The following is a 13,599-nucleotide window of genomic DNA, read 5'->3' on the forward strand; positions in this document are numbered from 1 at the left end:
TGCTCATTTCTGTAATTACTAATCTGAAAAGCAAGACAAGTTATCTATTGCGACATATTAAAGTACATTGATGGTGTATAATCCATCAAACTGTCGATGTATACTAGTTAAACTCTTTAACTATTTGACGAGGAAAACATACAAGCTTTCTTTAAGATGCCCTATCTTACCTAGATAGCTCATGTGTGTAACTGATTATACATAGAGAAACAGTTATTATAGATTTTTCAATCCATAGCGTTTTTTGGACAAATATTTTTGCAACGTAACTACAGAAACTATTTCTTTCCTACCTGCATATTTCTTTGAATTTTACATGTCAAACATCTTCAAGTATATATGTTATATGCAACGTTAAAACAAACCTGCAGAAGTATCAACACCAACTTCACTTCGTGTTGTTCTGTTATTTCACTATAATGGTTATTGTTTATCCAAATTCAAATGTCCTCTAGCAGGCATTGAAGATGATCTTGATATTACTTCAGGTGGAAGAGTTGGAGAAGTTGCGGAAGAAATAGAAGCACAGGGACGAAGGAGAGGAGTACCAATACGACTTGAAGTGTCGTTAATTGTTACTGAATGATGATGATCCTCCGTGACAGTTGGTGGTGGCTGCAACTCAATTTCTGTACCTGCACCATGCACTGTTCGAGGGCTATCAACCAACTGGTCATTATCATATTCCTCGAGTGACATTACGGTGCTTGTATCAGTGTGGACAGTTGAATCGTCTGGGAACATACGCATCCTCCTTTTTCTTCTTGCTGCCTTTCCCCATCCGTGGATCGTTTCTCTTATTCTCTGTGGAATCAGTGCAGCCTTATAGTTTGTACCCATCTGCAAAGAGGCAAGTATAATATGTTCAAAGCTTTGTTCTTGGAAATATCTACAATCTCATCTAATAGTCCGATTCACGAGTTTACTGTGGAAGTGCAACATGCAGAGTTACTAGCACAGTTGAAGTAGTTCGTAAAGTTTAACATTTCAACGATGATCAAGAAGATATTATAGTCTCTGGACATATCGTTGACGTTTTAAAGTAAACCACATTTAAGAGTAGAGCGTCTTCCCTTTCCCGTACGCCATCGTGCTCATTTACCTCACCTACTCCAGTCTCTACTGTCTCCCATCTATTAGTATTTCCTTGTCATGAGCAAGAAGCGGAAAAAGAAAGGGAGACGGAACTAGAAAATTTGAGACATGTCATCCATAACCTTAAGGTGGCTATGAGAATATTGTAGAAGGCCAGAGAGGTAATGGTGTACAAAGTCGAACGTTAACAAGAGGATCATACTATTCTGACTTCTCAATTTAGCTATATCCGTCGTGACATAATACCTGTGTAACCAGGGCATAGAGTGGCAAGGTGCTATAACTGCAAAGGAATTGTCCAGCAAACCTGGTGACGAACAACAGCATAGGTTTAGACCGTTGTGGTTAATAAATATGTGTTGGTAAATCTGAAACCTTAAGCAATACATACAAATACAGTTTGTAATTACACATACCCCATAATGAGTCGTAGATACACAAGTGTGTGGTTCTTTATGAAGCATGAGTTATACCCAAATTGCCACTGGAATAAAGACGTAACGTCATCAAAAACTCAGATATTTCAGGGAATGTGCCAATGTCGAATACTAGAGATTGCAAATGTTTAATGCAGTTAAAAGGATATGCTTTGACTAGGTATTAAATGTTTGGTAGGAAAAAAAAATTTAAGCTACGAGAAAGGGAGCAGTGAATACCCAGAACCAAAAAAATGAAGCTAGCTCAAATGCATTCTGCAAGAGTTATGCAAAAACAAGTTAGTGTATATAGACATTAAAGAAAGTTAATAGATAGACGAAACAAATGAAAAATGAAGTATGATTGTACAAACAAACCTGGAAAAGGACAAAATGAATCAAGGACAAAAGTAATTCTGGTTTTTTGAACCAAAAAAGTTCGTCTCGTGGTTTTAGCTTGACCCTTGAGAATGAGCCAGTAATTCCAGCACTCTCCAATGCCAAGGTTGCGATCACATGCTGCAGTTTTGTACCCACGAGTAGTACTAGCTGCACGGAAGCACAAGTAAACGACTAATTATATCTTCTATCACATCCATAAGTTCATATAATATATAAGATTATTCAGAATGCAAGGGAAGAGGTAAATATTAAGAAAGATGACTCATGCAGGGTCACAGTCAAGTCTAACACAACACGGTAAGGAATAAAGAGAAAGGGAAATAGGCATCGCTTTATATACGTAAGAGTATATGTTCATGCATTTATGAAGAGTTTCAAAACATAATTGCAATGGAAGCACTTACAATGATAGGGATTAACGCTATCCAGAAATACAGATTCGATCCTGCATGTTAAAGTTCAATTGGTCATGCATAAGCTTGTGGATGGAGTTTATTTTCACCAGAACACAAATGTCGGGGAGCGGAAATATGCAAACTTATCTAATGATAAAAAACAAAAGTGGCTTATGTTGCTCATCTCAAACAATGAAGGCTGAATTACCTTTTACGTTAAACAGCATAAATCCCACCACAAATCCCCACAAAGGGCCACTGCAAAGATACAACACAAAAGTTATGAGAGGAAGGTTCAATCAAGAAATAAATGATGGAAAGCAAGTAAGAACTGTTGTAGTAACAGACTTCAAAGTAAAATTGATCTACTCTAGTGTTCTCCACGACTATTGTGCTATCCAATGATCATTTATATGGACAGGGTGCACTGAACAAAAGATGATACATGAGCCACCGTAAATGGAGAAACAACTAGAAACAAAAATTCCTAAATTCATTACTCATTCCATCAGGAGCTTACTAACCGATTCAATGTACTACCTCAAAATTTTTGCAAAGATTAAGGACCAAATGAACTGGAGAAAACATTACTTGGGCTTAATGCTAACACAACAATTAGATGAGATTCACTTCTTCATCAAATCTTAGAACTAAATCAAATGAATTTCTCTCCACATTTGGCCTAATTCTCTTTAAACAACTTTTAACTCTCTGCCTACTCAAAGAAGAGGATGAAAATGGGGAAGGAGTACTTTTATTCTTACCTTACACCAACTATTCTTTGGAATTCTTCTTCCATCGAGCGAATCATATAGCTGTGAAAATCATAGTTTGATGTAAGGTTGTGATTCTGCCACGAATAAGAGGAGAAAGGTCGTAACTAGTAATCTATAACAGAAATCTGTATCATATATAGACACTCTTGTGATGGAAAAGAAAATCAGTGATGCAAACATGAATATAACTTAAAATGATCCCTAAACTAGAGTTCAAAATGAACCGGGCTTGCAACATAGCGTCCTAATCTTTTCGATAAACTAACACAGGCTTAGTTTCATGTCTAGTTTTGAAAGACAGTGTTCCATTCTTCATAATGTGCATCAGTTGTACTTTTATCATGATTGTATATTTCAAGATTGTTGTTTGTCAAACTGTGATATGAGCTGCTTCTAATCAGATGATGTCTTTTTGTGACGTAGTAATTTCCTTAAAACTAAACTAACAAATTTCACATCCTAACTACTTTTTAACTTCTAAGATACTCCACAGTACTGCCTTCAAAAGCATTCAAATATTTTCCTTAATGTTTTGCAAGAGATTAGTTCTTTCAAAATGCAAGAAGCGAATTGAAGGGAAGTGGTCCATGATTGGATCCATACCATGATAAAACCCTTGCGCAGAGTAAGGTAATCAGCACGAACAACTGTGCGGCCAAACTGCCGGAAGAAACAGGTCTGCAAAATTTGATGATAGAAATATACACACATTATACTCAAACCAATTGTGAAAGGGAAAATAAAGTGCAAGTCGATACGAGTAATTATGGGAACCATCTCATCTAAAAGCATAACTATTAAAAAGCAAATACTTTATTTACTTTGGATGAATAAATTATGTGAGGGCTAGGGAAATCAGTATCTAGTAAGAACAATATAAGAACTAACCACCCAAACAAGGAAATGGTTTCTGGCAAGTGGACTTGATGTGTGAACTCTGACAAAAGTTGACTGCCTTCGGAATGTCTTGGCTCTAGAAATTTCTGCCATAGAAACGAGTTCAGTTTCTTGTAGGTTTTTTCAAAGTTCTATCAAAGTAAACAACGTGATGGATTTCTCCACATTTCGCATTTCAAAGGGGCACTGATTGAGGTTTTGAGACATTTCTAGAGGACAAATGGCTGATCTCTTCAACGAATACCAAGCAGGAATGAAATATATATTACCCCGGTTCATGCATCTCCCCCCCACCCAAAATAAAGGAGAAAAGCAAACATAACAGCTGAAGATAGCTACCTGATAGACACCAAGGTAGAGAATTTCTAAATGCATTAATCAATAAATACGAAGCAATAGATGTCTAGAAATAGAAATAAGTGCCAAATACATGTTTGCTCCAGGAAAGACCACAATGGGATAATAATAATATTGGAAAACAAAGTAACATGATACTGATGTAAAGATTAGCACAAACATTGTCATCTCCACACATGACGAGAAAAGAATGAATTAATCTTTGTGGTGCACAAGGGAAGAACTATGGAGAGCCAAGGGGGTACAATTGAATCCCCGTTCATCAGTAAGTCGTTCAATTCAAAAAGCGTAAAAATGAGATTTTCTGGTTGAATATGAAATATTGAATCCCCTTGACACAAGTTGAAGAAAATCCATCAGTTTGTCTCCGAACTCTCAACTTCAGGAATCATCCGATGCATGTACATTCTCAAGTCTCTGGAGATTTCGGTAATTAGAGTCCACTTATACTTCATGTACAAAGAGTCATACAACTGATTATTTGCTCCATCTCCATCATAATACATGCACGCTTCTTGACACAACCAACTTTCCATTTAATTATAAAGGCCCTTATAATTTTCTTTTAGATAAATAATATTAAGACCTTATGTTTTCTTGTTCTGAATAAATTCAAATTTACATCTCTTGTTAGAATAAGAAATTAAAACCAGCAGACTTTATCCACAATGATTACAAGAGAACAACAAACGGTAGAAGCTAGAGAACAAGATTACTTTTTGATAAATCACATGCAAGTATAACTTACCAGTTAGTACATCATGCCTGTCATTCTGAGCTTGATCTTCCCACACCCTCCAACTGTGGACCTGTCCAGATTTTCACTTATCAGGCAGCTAGCAATGCAGAACATGTGAATAGAGTTTACAGAAGTAAAGAAGAAGAGAGAAGTGGTGATAATGAGGATAAAGACCAGACGTGGTCATTTCGTAGGACAGGCATGGCAACTTCTGCAAGGAAGTGGCAAATGCCCCTACTAGAGAGGATATGCTTAAATGCTGAAGTAAAAGCAAAAAATCTTGTTGACAGAGAGATGAATTCCCGCAACACTATAGGCATCAAAATACTTTTATCAGAACATGAGCAACAAATCAGATGCCTCCGGTTATCACACACTATGCCTCTCCAGCAGTCTATAAATTAAGCATATCACGAAGCTCACACAGAAAGCAAATTCACTCCAAATCTGTTGTCCACAAGGTAACAAGTAATAGGGCCATTGAATGAGGATGTATAGCATTACCACCACATATGACAGTAAACTTTGCAAGTCAGATTAATACATCACAGTTTACTTCCATCCAATCAAACTTGCCACTCCATGGACAATAGATTAACATATACTCGAAAATAAGTGGACTTGTAAAGTTCACCAAAACAATGTGCATCAGTTTATCAAGTTCAAGTAAAAGAGAACTTTACCTTAACAATCGCCAGCAGCATTGTCAAGCAACTATAAGATATATGAGTAATGGCCATGACGAAAATGAAGCGATGCAGCTGCTCAAGGCCTTCATATGATACAAAAGGTTCATGGTTCTGACAAAATGTTTGATTCAGATTATTGACACTAATTCAGAAACAACTTTAGAAAGAGAGAGAACCTAAGAATCTCAGAGGAAATAAACTAAAAAAAGTAGTTATTTCATTTTTGCAGGATAATCAATTGCAGGTACATCTTGTAGCAACAAGAGTAGAATTGATACAAGTTATTGGAATAATGGATTCATATGTCACATATTAAATCGAATTTACCTCTCCACACGTATTTTGTTTGAAGGAATTTAATACTCTCCTATGAAGACCAAAAGCCATCAAAAGTTTACGCTCCTTCAAATCTTTATTCTCCATTTCTTCATCAACTTCAGACTTTGTACATGGAGCAAATGCATTATTGTAAAACTTTGAAGGTATGCAAATATTAGATATGATGCTGGAAGTTGCTGTGAGAAGGAGAGAAATGAATCCAAGAAGCATCAACTCTGTACACCAAATGTCGAAAACGGTTATGACAGGAAAAGTAATATTTGGGGTTGAAAGGAGGGTAATCCAAATTTCAAATAGTTTTTTTCTTTTCGTATGTATGCTCTAAGTTCAAATGTCCATAAACATATAATACCTTCTTTCATTTTCTCCACAGCAGCTAACAATGGCTTTCTATTGGTTTTCCTCAACCACTGACATGATAAAATAATAAAAACTGTTAGTTTTCGAAGTTCCATAATTGATGGTTCTACAAGAAACATAATCAATCAAATACAATCTCATACGAAATCAGAGGCCTCGAGACACGAAGACTCGAAGAGGTTGGATGTTCGCTTCTATCCGAGGGAGCTTGTTAATATAAGCAACTATCCAAAACTGTAAAATCTAGGACAAGTAACTCAAACCATATCCAATTCTTAAGCTGCTTGAGTAATAAACAGGAAGTTTGTATATGAAAAAGAAATGATGAATATTTATATCCTTCATAGTTCCTATAATGTCAGAGAGAATTCCCAGGGTGCCACAAGGGGATCAAAACCCTATATTTCTGAGAACATACAACATGAATATCTACAAAAGTCCAGAATAACACAGATTGAAACATGAACAAAAGTTAGTCATGAACTCCTTTGCCCGGAAAATTACACTATATATTCCAACATTGATTCTTTTGTATGTACAGTAGACAATGAACTCCTTGGTACCGGACTCCTATAACACTCTCCCAATAAAACCAACAACAACATAACGATGTAATCCCACCAAGTGGTGTCCAGGGAGGGCAAAGCGTACGCAAACCTTACCCCTGCCTCAAAGGTAGAGAGGCTATTTCCGATACATGCTCGAGTCAATTCTTCCAATAAAACCAACAAAACTACACAAGCCAAACAGTGCAAAAGAAAACCTTGCTTACATTAGATAACCTGTGAATGGATCGTTCCACAAGCAGTGAAACAGCAACAAATATAGTCAATACAGAAGCAACAGACCATGTTGGTGTCAAGGCCAAGGAACGAAGTTCTTGTGTATCTTCTCCAGACATTTTAGCCAAATGTCTTTCTAACTAATCTACCAGAACTTCAAATCAAATCAAACTCTACTAATTACAGACAAAAATCAAAACTTTCTATCAGTTCACTTGACTGATAAGTTCTACTAGCAACATAAAAACCCAACCTTTCTTGCATTTCCCATAGTACAATAAATCAAATATCATTGTCCCTCTACTGTGAGTCTTTTGTATAATCTTTCACATTCTAAAATAGTGAAATCTGCCACTTGGGTATGTTTCTTTTTAGCTATTCCAACAAAGACTCAAACTTCCAAAAAGATGTATTGACTCTGATTTGAACTCAAACCAGCAAACAAACAAAAAAAAAAGCTTATTAGACCCACAATTCTTGATTTGCCAGTGCAACTACTACAGATTTGATTTGATATCTAGACCTAAGACCCAAATAATAATTTGAGGTAACAAAATGATTCTTGAAACTAAAAACAACTACTCTTTTCTCACTAATAGTAAAAAGGTCCAATCTTTAGGGGGGTTTTGAGCTTAAAATAGCTGATTTTGTCTGAGTAAAGTGTGTGTCTTTTAGGAAAATGTTAATTAACGAAAGAAACACTACTCACTACAGAAAAGAACCAAATAAAAAGACAAAAAATGGTGTGGTTAACTAAATAATAGTGCAAAAAATTGAAGAAAAAAAACAGTGTGGGAGCTTCTTTGGGCATTGATGTCTGAAAATGAGCTGGTGCAAGCAGGATTAATTAGCTTCCTTGTAGTTTCTCTACTCTAATTTCTTTGCTACTTCGTACTGAATACTGACAGATAGACCTCCACCAGTTCAGGTAAAAAAATATATATATATATACCACGTCAATTAGTATCGTAGCAAACTGATAAATATTTCTTCATATATTTCAAATATTATTTTCCACATACATGAAATCACCTGAGTGATTTGTTCTCTTTGTAAGATTTTTCACACAAATTCAAATTTAATTAAATTTTAATACGATATCAGATATATATATATATATATATATAAATTGAGAAGAGTATACTAGTAGTATTATTATTCAAAGTCTTCGATGAATCCCTAGCGCACCCTATCTCCAAAAACTCTATGAATAGGGGTGTGAAATATACTACAATTTACTAACAAATATATAAAAATAATATTTTTTACGAAATTATCTTATTTAAGTTGTATTTTTAGAAAAAAAAAAATTAAATGGTTTTTGATTAGTAACTCGAATATATGTATTTTTTTTCTCCATATTAATCACACCTTTGATGTCATTTTGTGTATAATAAAAAAATCGACTAATGTAATTAAGATTTTGAAAGTTTAATTATTTTATTTTGATTGAAATATTTTTTTTAATACGTAGCTGATTGATTACGGGAAAAAAATATACTTTCTTGTGAATATTTCTTATGTGTAAAAAAGTTATCACACTGTACTAACCTTAAATAATTTATTTTTTATTTAAAAAAATGGCTCAATTGTTACGTCAATTCCTCAAAGTAAATTAAGGCGATAATCAAGCACTTTGAAATAAATATTTTTGTCTCATTAACTATTTTGAACAAACATTTTTTTCCATGCTTCCTTCTCGAACTTATTGAATTTTTGGTTTCACAAAATTTTGATGTACTATTTTAGCACCTCGTGTTTTTTTAGAATATATAAATTTTGTACATGATTATTTAATTTTTATTTTATTATGATATTAAAAATTGAATGTGATCATCTAATCAAATAAAATAAAAAACTTAATTAACTCTTTTTCAGTAACGAAAGTCTACTCTTGATGATCTACATAACTAAATTTTGAATTTCAATCACGTGTTTAATCAATTCAATTATAATGACGCGTTAAATATTTTTTTTTATTTATATATTTCGAGTTTAAATTATAAGAGAATAATGTCACTTCTAAGAAAAAACACTTCACCTTTAGTGAACACAAACTAAATAAATTGATCAACCTAGCTAGTTACTAATTGTTGAATGTGAGGAGCATGACGTTTGAGCTTACGAGTAAAAAAAAAAACTAATGAAAAAATCTGTCAATGGTATTAATTCCGTCTCATTTTATATGTCATTTTTTGGATTTTAAGAGTCAAATACATTTATTTTTTATCGTAAAGTTTTCATAATTCTTATAAACATTTTGAGTTATCAACTATTGTGACTCATAGTCTTGTTACGTAGTTTACAAATATATAAATATTATTTTAAAAAATTAACAATTTCATGCGCGAATTTCCGATCAATCTTATACTATTTGACTCTCAAAATATAAAATATGTCATATAAATTGAGACAAAAGGAATAGATTTTAGATAGTCTTTTACTTATCAAGTCAACAATAATTTACTGAGTACATATCTTTTCATTAGTTCTAACATATTTAGTATTTAAAATTTAATTAATGGACCAATAATATATCTCACGTTATTAGATGGTTGGTAAAATATATAATTTCCCTGGTTAACTTTTACCTCATAAGTAATTGCTTAAGTTAATTAAATACAAACAAAATATGATGATTTCGACATTATTAAACAATTTAATCATGTCATAGTATGCTAAGTACTAATATTTATTCTAAGATATTAATTAACGTAAAAATTAGAAAGAATTACTTTAATAATTATTTAAGTAGTTTGATTATGTAAATAGTTTTTTTTATTGTGTAAGAAAAATAAGAAATGGGATTCACTAGGTAGATGATGTATGCAAGAACGTGGATACACAAAACAATAACAACTAAATATCTAGCATACTACCTTCTAATAATATTTTATTACTATAATAATATTGTGTACGAAAATTATCACAATTGAAATCAAAATACGATAAAAAATTATATTGTATATATAAAGTTAAATTTATTTATTATGTATATATAGTATTAATAGATAATGAGTTTCAACTTTTTCAATTATATTAACTTTTTCATATTTCAGATGACTCTCCTAATGAAAATTCTAATTTTACGTCGAAAAAATAATATAAAAAAAACATGATGAGTGTATCAAGGAAGTTGTTGATCTGTGGATCTTAGCTAAGCTAATTAGCTACAAATTTAATGATAAGGTCCATTTGATAATTAGTTACTCCAACTTGGTGATAAGGGGAGTTAATGATTATTATTATTGATTAATTAATCATGATACAGATCACCAATATATATTTATACAAGAAGAGAAAATAAAAAGATTTTCATACTTTTAATTATCGTGCTTAAATGAATAATGTATTTAATTGATTGAATCAGGAAATAAATTAAATTGCATATTATACGCTAATATTATTTTATATTTTTTATATATTTTTATAATAAAATTTTTTGACAAATTAATACCTAAGAAGGATCGATTTTAACCCTGGTATTTATAATTTTTTCAAAAAAAAAATTATATAGAAATGTCAAATATATATATTGGTATGTTTATATTAGATTGACTTAGATAAAAAAAAATATATATATATATAATAAAGTCCATCCACGATGAAGTATGAACGTTACTCCAATCTTAAATCGATTTAATACATTTTAAAATTATATTATCTATATTAATTATAAGTCATTTAATTATGGAAAAATGATTTCCTGTAATATTTAATAGCAAGATAATATACACGAAAAATAATAAATTTATTTTTTAATTTTTTTAATAAAAAAGTAAAATTAAATGACTAGTTTTAATATATCGAATATGTAAAAATAGGTGGATGGAGTAAGTGCTACTCACTGTCAAAGCTTCTATGACAACAAAGAGCATAAGACATAAGCTAAAGAACGATAAAAAAAATATTTACATAAACATAATTATTATAACTCATACATTTTAAATTATGAATTTGTAAATATCATATCGTATTATTATTTTGTGCGTGAAACACAGTTACTTTCAAGAAAAAAAGGTTAAATATATTCTCAAATTATCGTAAATGGTGTGCAGATATCCTTCGTCATACTTTCGAAATATTGATGTCTTACCGTCCAAAAACTAGAGTGTATATGCCCTTCACTCTAACGGAAGATTAAATAGGAACACGTGACGCAATCTTATTATTTGATCCGATGTCGAATCGGTGAATAAGATTATGATACACGTATGTCTATTAGTATAAAGGGTATATATGCTCTAGTTTTTGAATGATAATGATAGCTATGTCTCAAAAATATGATGGAAGGTATCTGTATACCATTTACGATAGTTTGAGCTATATTTGTCCATTTTCCTGACTTTTGAAGGGTATATATATTCTAATTTTTTAATAACAATAATAGCTATGTCTCAAAAATATAATAAAAAATATCTATATATTATTTACGATAGTTCAAGCTATATTTTTTTATTTTCCTTATTTTTAATTGCGTGTAAACATTCATAAAGTATATATAAGATAAAAAAAGACACAAATGACAGACTCAAACCTCTTTTTATGAAAAACAAAGTCAAGTGCTTCTTTTGATGCATAAAGCCTCTAATAACTCAATAATTCAAAAATAGTAGGGACAAGAAAAAATCAGTAAATATTTTCTCAGTCGTATATTACTTGACACATGTTAATCTAATAACTTTTTATCAAGGCTTTAATAAAAAATATATTTTATAAAAATTAATGCTTTGAACTCTAAATTTGATCAAACATTATTTTACGTAGTTATTCAATACTAAAAGACAGCATAGAAAAGAAATTCAATAAAATCTTCTTAATTTATTAAAATGAATAAGTAAAACTAACTAAAAGATGCTTATTTTTTAGTCAAGGGTCTATCGAAAACTATTTCTAAACCTTTAAAGATAGAGATAAGTTCTGCATATAACGTATCTTTTCAAACTCCATTTATAAAATTATAATAAATATTATTGTAACTAAGTAAAAAATAATTACGTCATCATGAGTCTGGGAGATCGATTATAATTTTTAAATGATTGGAGGCAAATATCAATGTCTAGAACATGGCACATGAGGATAATGGGTGTCACTATTTGCTAACAAAATTCACAAAATAATTAAGCAAACAAACTATTCAACTTATTGAGGATGTTACCTATAATAAATCGTAGGGACAGCTGCATGTTAGGCACAATTAAATATATTAAATAATAATTAAGTCTCTACTCCCTACGTGCCAATTTAATTAAATTAAGGGAGTTTCAAATTGAGATAGATTTAATTTCTAGTTTTTTTAAATCCTTTTTAAAAATAAAATAAAATAGTAATTAGTATGATTATAAATTTAGTAATTCAAAATTGACTGAGTTAAACTAGTATCGAGTCGTCACCTCGTGTCATAAGGTTTTGAGTTAAGTTCCTTCGTGTTTAGTTGCTTTTGTTGAGTTTGGAATTTGTTGGTGATAAGCTCTATGTTTTTATCAAATCGATCATAAGATGATCTATCATCTCGATTAGGCTGTTATCAAAAAATCTCTCTCCATTTTATTAAACTTTAAGTCGGAAATTTTATGTAGCCAATTCAATTCACTGCAGGTTGCAAAACAAACATGATTATTTTGAAGTAACCTTTGTGGTGGTTAGGGTTTAGTTGACTTGTATACTTGACATTTATTAGATGCACATGCACATCTCATTTATAAAGGTAGGAAATATTGAATCTCCCAAATGGGATGTTTTAGGCTTGATTTTCTAACTCGATCGAGTTCGTCGTATGAAATTTATCTATAACATTTTTAGGTAGTTTCCATTTGGTATCCCGCAGTTGCATCTCCGTACCTCCAGAACCCCGTAAGTTTCGGAAATTCGTTTGGACTTTCCGAAAGTAGGGTCTATGGCGTCTCTCCGTTTGGAGACTCTGGAGGAGTCGCTCCCACAAACGAATGAATGGGGCTCCTGGTCCTGATCGAACCAGAGATTCCGACAACCCGGGGAATCAGCAGAAAGAGATGGGTCGGATACTGAAATCTGCCCAAAAGTCCTGACTTTTTCGAGGCAGGGCTTCGACCCGTATCTGGCTAACTCCTCGAACTGCTGGGTGCGGCATATTCATGGACTGGCAAAGCTTTGTGTTGAGATTCAATTAAATTTTTAAGTGAAATTCATTATATGTCCAAACACAAATTCAACTTCGATCTATCTTTTTCTTCAACTTCAAATGCTATTTTTTATAAATTATATTACTTGATTCACTTTCGAATGCTTACCAAATAACAATAGAGAAAAAAAAAAAAAAGTGAAATTGGCAAAATCTCATGTAACTCGTATAGAACAGAAAGAAGCTTCAATC

At 32.0% G+C, this 13,599-nt stretch overlaps 1 protein-coding gene across 2 annotated transcripts; it reads right to left on the reverse strand.

Moving 5' to 3' along the window:
* Positions 1 to 6: 6 nt before the first annotated feature.
* Positions 7 to 8,194, reverse strand: LOC101251796 (MLO-like protein 11). 2 transcript variants are annotated; one of them, XM_004244169.5, is made up of 15 exons: positions 7,238 to 8,194; positions 6,458 to 6,515; positions 6,094 to 6,320; positions 5,761 to 5,877; positions 5,087 to 5,147; positions 3,973 to 4,067; positions 3,688 to 3,762; positions 3,073 to 3,158; positions 2,517 to 2,566; positions 2,318 to 2,358; positions 1,890 to 2,060; positions 1,752 to 1,787; positions 1,512 to 1,579; positions 1,342 to 1,402; positions 7 to 840 (listed from the first exon to the last, which is right to left on the reverse strand). In XM_004244169.5, the coding sequence occupies exons 1-15, from the start codon at positions 7,364 to 7,366 to the stop codon at positions 424 to 426; spliced, it is 1,692 nt and encodes a 563-aa protein (XP_004244217.1). In that variant the 5' UTR covers positions 7,367 to 8,194; the 3' UTR covers positions 7 to 423. The 2 variants fall into 2 exon arrangements, with proteins under 2 accessions (XP_004244217.1, XP_025887927.1); XM_026032142.2 differs by lacking the exon at positions 7,238 to 8,194 and adding an exon at positions 6,609 to 6,723.
* Positions 8,195 to 13,599: the final 5,405 nt, after the last annotated feature.

The sequence above is a fragment of the Solanum lycopersicum genome, chromosome 7, assembly GCF_036512215.1.
Source record: "Solanum lycopersicum chromosome 7, SLM_r2.1".
NCBI classification, from domain to species: domain Eukaryota; kingdom Viridiplantae; phylum Streptophyta; class Magnoliopsida; order Solanales; family Solanaceae; genus Solanum; species Solanum lycopersicum.